This window comes from Setaria italica, chromosome IX (genome assembly GCF_000263155.2).
Source record: "Setaria italica strain Yugu1 chromosome IX, Setaria_italica_v2.0, whole genome shotgun sequence".
Classification (NCBI taxonomy): Eukaryota; Viridiplantae; Streptophyta; class Magnoliopsida; order Poales; family Poaceae; genus Setaria; species Setaria italica.
The window spans coordinates 32047873-32057094 of NC_028458.1; the positions used below are offsets into that span (position 1 = coordinate 32047873).

At 42.5% G+C, this 9222-nt stretch overlaps 1 protein-coding gene across 1 annotated transcript; it reads right to left on the bottom strand.

Moving 5' to 3' along the window:
- Positions 1 to 6468: 6468 nt before the first annotated feature.
- On the bottom strand, positions 6469 to 8346 carry LOC101766625 (proline-rich protein 4). Its single transcript, XM_004983326.3, has 2 exons — positions 8147 to 8346; positions 6469 to 8069 (listed from the first exon to the last, which is right to left on the bottom strand). Exons 1-2 carry the CDS (start codon positions 8307 to 8309, stop codon positions 6772 to 6774), a joined length of 1461 nt encoding a protein of 486 aa, XP_004983383.1. The 5' UTR covers positions 8310 to 8346; the 3' UTR covers positions 6469 to 6771.
- Between the last annotated feature and the right edge of the window lie 876 nt (positions 8347 to 9222).

The following is a 9222-nucleotide window of genomic DNA, read 5'->3' on the forward strand; positions in this document are numbered from 1 at the left end:
CTTTGATCTTAGCGCTTCCGCATCCCTTGTCATTTCAAAATTCAAAACGGACCCATTACACATGTCATACTTTATACCATGCCCACATCTAATTTTAGCAGGTGAAATTGGACTTCTAGTGACTTACAAAACAATAGTAGAGAAATGACCTTCGATCTTTAACAAAAATCTCGGAACGATTTGGACTCGGGACTAAAAAGACTTTAATCCCAGATCTAAATTTCGTAGTCCGTATGGACGTATTTATTCCCGGTATGTAACACCAACGGGATTACGTTTAGTCCCGTTGGTGTTACAAACCGGGACTAAATACGTCTCCATGGGTGACTACAAAAGGATAGTATTCCCTAATCAATCAGATGTGCTGTGTAGATGAGATGGCAAGAAAGCTACACGAGTGTGTGGGAGCTACCCGTGAATTTCTAATATTTTTTTGACGTAAAATCATTTAGTCCAGTTGGATTTTCGAGATCCATGGCTCTCCAACGGGACTAAAACCACTTTTTCTACCGGTGCAATTTGCGCAAAATAGGTGAAGCTAAAGCCAAAATAACCTCTACAAAATAGGGCATTAATAAGATATGGATTTGACTCTGACATCTTGTATGAAGTGCACATAATGGTACTGCACATGATATCATGAAGCCAACACTAATATATAAATTAAGATCATCAGTAATATACACCGTAGTACTTCACATGATGTACCATTAGACACACATGTTCATCGTGAAGAGCAACATCAGAACAAATAAAATAAAATTTCAGGGTGCTAGTTTGGTTAACAAAACAAATACATTCGAGGGAAAAGTTGCCAACAATAGTCATCATCAAAAGCAAAAGACTGTCATGCATGTGGACAGTAGTGGCCTCGTTCGGCTGGCTGCTTTGCAGCTGGCTGCTGCTGCTCGGCTCTCTGCTGCAGCTGCTGCGGCGCAGCAGCTCTCTGCCGCAGCAGCCAGAAGCCGAACGCAGCAGCCAAGCGAACAAGCGGACTAGTATATATAGAATTAAAAAAAATTGACTCGCAAATATTGAAATAAGATGCGCTGAACTTTGGTACAGCACATATTAACTTCACAACTTACCAATCCGATGGCCCACCAAACTCTTAGTTTTCTACATCTAAACTCTGGTTCCCATAATACGTTAGAGAATTGGCAAGGCACACTAAAAAATGATAAATCTTTTCTACCACTTCACCTAGGATATTGTGCAAGAAGGGAATCATAAATTGTGACCATTAGATAAACACGGGTCTTCCGTCTTGAGGAGAAAGGAGTCATATGCGGTGATGCTATCTAAAAAAGTATATCACTAAATATTATAAAAATCTTTTTGGACCATGTGGTACAAGTAATGTATTCCATGGATGAGTCACGTAGGTAATATCCCTCAGGTTTTAACTGAGGAAAATGATCTGCTCATTGCAAATTTTACCGAATAGGAAGTAACGGAAGCAATTTTTCAAATGGAGCGTAACAAAGCTCCGGATCCGGATGGTTTTCCTTCAGAGTTCTATCAAGGCCTCTGGCACATTATCAAGGATGATTGGATGGCTTTATTTGAGGAATTTCACCATGGGACCCTACCTCTCATAGCTTAAACTTTGGTACAATAATTTTACTACCAAAAAGTAGTGAAGCAAGGCAGATCCAGCAATATAGACCGATATGTTTGTTGAATGTCAGTTTTAAGATCTTTAGTAAGGTGGCCACCAACAGGATAGCAAAGGTAGCTCATAAGATAATTACACCTTCTCAGACTAAATGTCTTCCATGAAGAAACATACTGGAGGGGGCAGTTATACTACATGAAACTATACATGAGCTACATATGAGAAAGCAAGATGGAGTCATTTCTAAAATTAATTTTGAGAAAGCTTACGATAAAGTGAAGTGAGAATTCTTGAAACAAATATTATGAATGAAGGGTTTTTCTGAAACATGGTGCAAATGGGTAGAGGCCTTCACCCAAGGGGGGAATGTGGGGAATAAGGTGAATGAACAAATGGGATCATATTTCCAAACTATAAAGGGGCTGTGACAAGGTGATCCATTATCGCCAATACTATTCAATATAGGGGTTGGCATGTTGGCTATCATCATTGCCAGGGCTAAGGATGTAGGGCAAGTAAAGGGAGTAGTCCCATATCTAGTAGAGGACGGTTTGTCTATGCAATATGCAGATGACACTACGATTTCTATGGACCATGATAATGACAAAGCAAGGAACATGAAATTATGTTATGTGTCTTTGAAAAATTATTTGGGTTAAAAATTAATTTTCACAAGAGTGAAGTCTTTTGCTTTGGGCAAGAAAAACAACATGAACCAGAATACTCTAGGCTGTTCGGTTGTAAGTTGGGAACATATCCCTTTTGCTACCTTGGCATCCCAATGCATTTTAGGAAATTGAGTAACAAGGAGTGGAAGTTTATCGAGAAAAGATTTGAAAAGAGACTAAGTGGGTGGAAGGGTAAGTTGTTATCTGGTAGACTGGTCCTCATTAATTTAGTTTTATCTAGTTTGCCGATGTTCATGCTCTCTTTTTTAGGTCCCGAGGGGAGTTCTTTAGAAGATGGAGTATTATAGATCAAGATTTTTTTGGCAAAACGATCAACATAAGAAGAAATATAGACTAATTAAATGGAATATTTTGTGCCAACCAAAAGAACAAGGTGGTTTGGGTATACAAAATCTGGATATACAAAATAAATGCCTACTTAGTAAGTGGCTATTTAAGCTGTGCATTGAGGATGGGATTTGGTAGGAATTATTAAGAAATAAGTACCTAAAGAACAAGATATTAGACCAAGTTATGAAAAAACCAGGAGACTCGCATTTCTGGATGAGCCTAATGGGTATGAAGGACCAGTTCGTTAGGATGGGCAGTTTTAAATTGCAAGAAGGAACACAAATAAGATTCTAGGAGGACATATGGCTGGGTAACCAGACATTGAGATCCCAATATCCATCCTGTATAATATCGTTCGTAGAAGATAGGCTACAGTTGAGGAAGTATTTAGTTCATCGCCTCTAAACAGCTCATTTCGAAGAGCTTTAGTCGGAGATAAATTAAGAGATCGGCATAACTTGGTAGCAAGACTTTTGAATGTTAACTTACAGGAAGGTAGAGATACTTTTGTTTGGTCCCTTCAAGCTAACAGATTCTTTTCGGTGAGGTCCATGTATAAGCATATGATTAATAGTGGGATAAGAGTCATTGAGGAAATTTGGCGTACAAAGTTACCTATGAAGATTAAAATCTTTATGTGGTACTTGAAAAGGGGTAGTCCTTACAAAAGACAATCTAGCTAAGAGAAATTGGAATGGTAGCAAGATCCGTAGCTTTTATTGTGCGGAAGAGACTATCCATCATCTTTTTTTTTGAGTGTTCATACGCCAGATTACTGTAGCATGTGGTATATGGAATTGCACCACCATTGAACTTTGAGGATTTGTTCCATCAATTGTTACAACAGGCGGGGCAAAAACAAAACTCACATTTATTGACAGGGGTAGCGGCTTTGTGTTGGGCAATTTGGCTCACATGAAATGATGTTGCTTTTGATAAATGCCAACAAAATCTTTTTATGTAGGTTCTTTTGAGGGGAACGCATTGGCTTTGGCAGTGGGCGCTATCGCAGCGCAGTGATGAGATAAAGGAGATGATGATCCAGGCATGCCAATCACTGGAGGCATCGACTCTTCGCTTTTTTACTTCCCATGGATGGACATTTAGTTTACGAATTGGCTTGATATTTTGGTGCTCTATTTAAATCTTATGTGGTGGTGCGTGTAGTGTTGGTCTACTACTACGTGTACTAAAGTGTGGACTGATTTTCTTTTATTAAAAGGATGAAGTCAGAACTCTTTCCATTATTAAAAACAAATAGACAGTAGTGCAACCAAACAGAGTCGAAGTCTGCCAGACTAGAGTACCAGGTGTGGCACCCATTACCCATGGATGGTTTTATGAGGGACGAAGAAGAGCCAAATGCATCACTTGTACAGAGTTTGCTCCCGGCTCCAAGTTGATGAAATGATCATACAGCTCGATCAGGGTATGATTGAGACATGAGATGCTGATATAAATTTGGCGCCGATTTTGCAGATGGAAAAAACATAATGCCACCCGTCGACTCCACATGTGCAATCAATAATTGGCAGAACAGTAGTTTGTTTCAAGCAAGTCCGTTACCTGCACTGAACAAGAAACAGGTACTAATTAAAATGCAGTGAGAAACCTCTGAAGAAGCAGGCTCTATGTATGAATCCCACTGTCCGTGGGAGCGTACGTACGTACGCACCTGCTAAAAAGGGGTTACGATTAATGAAAATAATACGTCAAACATGTAGCAACGTACATAACTTTCAGGTTATTTTGTAGTATCAACTCCTAGAGCATATATGTACTCAGTTACTATCTATAGAAGTCTTACGTGCCAGTATGCCACCAATAGATGAACTTTGGAGAGCCTCCCTAATAACTAATTATAGCATTATATATAAAATTAATATAGTCCCACATGTATATATAATTATATATTATAGGGTAGGACTAGTTTCTACTTCAATATGCTATGGACCAAGCCACCATGTACTTATATATATGTAAACAGTCCATGAGAGATCATCCATCCCATTCACAGATGAAAGGAATCGGTGATTGTAGCCTATGAAGGGGAACGAGTGAATAAGACAAACTTAAATACCTTAGCCTATGATTTCCACTAATTTGCATAAAATATAAATAAGATCATACTGTCTAGATGTGCATCTATGGTTGATCTAGTGAACCTTCCCACCCATAAAGAGTTTTGGAATATAAACCAATCCTATCAAGAACTACACTAAGAAAGTAAAGACACTCAAGTTGCCAGTATGAAATGTAGAAATGTAAAGGAGTGGGTTTGGAAGGATACAAACTCAGTACGGCAATTTATCCCATGGTACCGGTAGGCAAACTCCACCCCTAGTCCATGTTGGAGCTCTAACAAGTATATACTTCTAGCCACCAAGTCTCTCCCGGTCAAGATCTTCGACTCGCCCCAAAGATTCTCATGAAGTGAGAAGCTTACCACAAAGGCAAGGCTCACCACTCACTCTCTTCCAGTCACCTTGACGTCATCTCCACTAGGGAGCTTCTTCATGAAGGGGTCTCCTTGTTCCCCGCACATAGTCATCATCACTGTTCCATACCAAGCCGGAGCGTCGATGACTTGCCAGTGAGCCACAAAGGCCCCAAGTTACTGATACACCAAGCTTACAATGATCGTTCACAAGGTAGCAATTTCTTGCATTCACTCTCTCCAAGCCTATCCTAGAACCAAACAATCTTCTAAGCTTGCTAAGCCTTGGATTATCACTTTTGCACTTTTGGTGGCATGGATATATTCTTGATCAGTATTATTCTTCAATGATGGACACTACAACAACTTCAAATGGGTGAGTAGAGGGGTTATAAATGGCCCAATAGGCTCAAGGAGCCGTTGCTCCAAAGGCTAGCTGAAACTGTGGGCATTGGATGATCCGATTGTCACCTAGGCAGCTAGCTATCAGATCATCCGGTGCCCTTTTTTGACGCACATAGCCATTAAACCTGCTGCCCAAAATTACTCCGACGCTTCATGTGATGGGGCATTGGATCATCCGACGCTTTATCCAATGGCACCATTAGATCATCCGGTGCTTAAGAGTTTTTGCGTGAAACTCTTTGGATGATATCAAAGTAAATACGCTTAGTCTGATGGTCACTGGCATCAAAGTAAATACGCTTAGTCCGATGGTCACTTCAACATAGGCGTCAGATCATCCGGTGCTTCATTCTTCCAAACCTTATCTTCACCGATTCATCCGACGCTAACAAATTATAAGCCATCGGAACATCCAATGTTCTTCTCCATGTACAACCACGCCCACCGTAGTCATCGGATGATCCGATGCATTTATCCGATACCCATCGGATCACCCGGTGCTCTTCTACGCATTGTACCATTGACTTCGGTGCTTGTTGCGGTGCACCGTTGGATCATCCGGTGCTATGTATTTTTCCAATTTGAATACTGCCACTTCAATACCATCACTTAAACATACCCACTCCTTTGGCTATCACTTGGATCCCCTCACTTGAATACCATGACTTGAATGCCGTGACTTGAATACCATAGAATAATTCTAAATACCATGGCTTGGATACTTGAATAACGTTATTTGGATCTTGCATGGTTTGATTTGCATCCTTGGAACTTACAAAACCTACAAGGTATATGCTTGACAAACTATTAGTCCCAATGACTATGTTGTCACTCGCTCAATCAACAAAACCACAAATATGAGGCAATGTTTCTTTCAACAGTATATTCATATTCTCTCTGAAACATGCTTTGTGGGGATCTAAACGGAACAAAAAAAAAACTTTCTTCGCTCATGAAAGTTCTTGGCGGTCGTTCAGGAAAGACAAACATATTCAACCGTAGATGTTTGCATTGCAATTGTTCAATTCCAAGAAAAGTTAGAAATACACTGTACACTTTTTACTTCGCACTCAAAGTGTACAATTACATTATAGTATAATTTGAATATACAAAGGAACACCTGAATCTTACATATGACACATATCCCAACACACAAAGAAGTATACTCACTCGATGTATAAGAAATATAGCTGTACTTTTATTCTGTGGAAACTGAAGAACTTTGCTTCAAATCACGCAAAACCATGCATCCAAACTCGTAGGAATGTCCATCACTTAGCACATCCTTCAACTCAGTTCTTGGCCGGAGGGTGGTAGATCGGAGTCGGGGACCCATACGTGGGCGTGGGTGAACTGTATTTAGGCGTTGGGGGGTGGTATTCTGGCTGAGGTTTGGGCTCCGGCTTTGGCTTAGGAGGCACTGGTTTCTTGTGGAAGTGGTCAAAGAAGTGGTGGTGCTCATGATCCTTGTGGAAGTGGTCAAGCCAGTGCTTCTTGTTGAACAAGTCTTTAGCAGGAGGATGGTAGATTGGAGTAGGAGACCCATATGTAGGTGTTGGGGGGTGGTACTCTGGCTGCGGCTTGGGCTCTGGCTTCGGTGGAACAGGCTTCTTGTGGAAGTGGTCGAAGAGTTGGTGGTGGTCGTGGTCCTTGTGGAAGTGACCAAGCAACTTGGCAAACAAGTGCCTAGCTGGAGGGTGGTAGATTGGTGTAGGAGACCCGTATGTGGGTGTTGGCGACCCATATGTTGGCGTTGGGGGATGGTACTCTGGCTGAGGCTTGGGCTCTGGTTTGGGCTGCGGCTTAGGTTCCGGCTTCGGCTTTGGCGGTATGGGCTTCTTGTGGAAGTGGTCGAAGAAGTGGTGGTGATCGTGGTCCTTGTGGAAGTGACCAAGCAACTTGGCAAACAAGTGCCTAGCTGGAGGGTGGTAGATCGGTGTCGGAGACCCGTATGTTGGTGTTGGGGGATGGTACTCTGGCTGAGGCTTAGGCTCTGGCTTCGGCTGCGGCTTAGGTTCCGGCTTCGGCTTCGGCGGCATGGGCTTCTTGTGGAAATGGTCAAAGAAGTGGTGGTGGTCGTGGTTCTTATGGAAGTGATCAAACAAGTGCTTCTTGTCGAACAACTGCCTTGCTGGAGGATGGTAGATCGGAGTTGGGGATCCATATGTGGGCATTGGTGATCCATACGTCGGTGTTGGGGGGTGGTACTCTGGCTGCGGCTTGGGTTCAGGTTTCGGTTGCGGCTTAGGTTCGGGCTTCGGCTTCGGCGGTACGGGCTTCTTCTTGTGGAAGTGGTCGAGGAAGTGCTTCTTGATAGGGCCGCAGATGGTGACCGACGCGCATTCTGCCGATGGGTTGTTTGTCTTGCCAGGGACCACGACGAAGTCGCTCTCGGACTGCGGAACAATCATGGAAGGCTCCTGACCGGGGCACGGAGTGCCCGCCGCGCTGTGAAGCTGTGCAAGGCAGTCGGCGCCGTGGAGGTCGGTGGTGAGTGGAACGCTGAAGGCGCCAGAGCCATCCAGCTGGCCGACGGCCTTGCTCTCGTAGTCGCCTTTACTGTTCTTGCACTTGATCGCCACTTGAAGACCTGAAATAAATAAGGAAAATACACATTAGTACTAGTGATCAGTTAAAGCATGGTGAACAGTTAAAGTGATCACGTACCCTTGAAAGCCGCCTCGGCCTTCATGTTCCTCCTCGTGCAGTCGGCGCACTTGGCCAGGCCGACGACGACCGTTGCTGCGCCGCCAGAGGCAGCGCTTGCGACGGCCACTGCCATCAGCGCAGCGCAAACGCCGAGGAGAAGCCCCCGTGGTGCCCCTGCCATGTTTGGATGGGGATGGATGCTTCGATGAGAGGACGAGGGGACAATGGAATGGCTTATATAGGCCTCTTGATCAAAGAGCTCCATGATCGAGGGATGAGGCGCCAGCACTCATGCATAATATTGGCGCCGAAATTGCAGATCGGGAATTAATGCCGTCCATTTGAGTTGATCAATCTCTGTCTCATCATTCATCATGTCCAGCCGGTTGGTAGCTAGTTTGAGTTGTGTGGGTTACGTTTGTTGCATGCATGCAGCTAGCGTCAGTACGTGCATTATGTAAGTCCTTTCAGTGGTGACATCCGAAAAGCAAAGTTGATGTAAAGCGTGTCCGGTGTACTGGAAAATAAATATGCAGAACAGTAGTACTACAACTTTGTTTCAGAAAAAAGGAACAGTACTTTCTGAATGTGCATACAAAATTAGTTCTTTCCTGACCTTATGTATACGGATACAAGGTAATGTACGCTGCAGGTACTTACTTTGATTATTGGTTGTATACTAACTGACCGAAGCAAAGAAAAACAGTATCATGCGTTGGAAGATACTGTTTTGTATGAATAGTAGTAAAAGATTGCAACAATGCCGACCATATTTTTTTGGTTTCTTATACAATATATATTTACAAAAACTTATCAAGTGACTAAGCCGTCAAATATTAAATGCAGAGAATATATTTGAGAGTTACATATTGATCGACCAGACTAAGGCACAAACAGACTGAACATCACTTTTGTCAAAGAAATTAAGTATTTATAAAAAAAAGCTATTGCAAAAAATACCTAAATAAATGAAGGCCCCACTTCAGTGGAAGAGTCCTTTATTATGGCCGATAATTTAAGAACGTTCACCAAGGATCCTCTCAAACCTACAAAAATTTCGTCCGTGGAGACTAATCAAGAGGAAATCTAATGTA

What these genes read in the sequence shown, in the direction of transcription:
- LOC101766625 (XM_004983326.3), bottom strand. Translation starts at nt 8,309, where the DNA reads ATGGCAGGGGCACCACGGGGGCTTCTCCTCGGCGTTTGCGCTGCGCTG. An exon ending in GGCCGAGGCGGCTTTCAAGG is followed by an intron (nt 8,070 to 8,146) that starts GTACGTGATCAC and finishes TATTTATTTCAG; the next exon opens with GTCTTCAAGTGGCGATCAAG.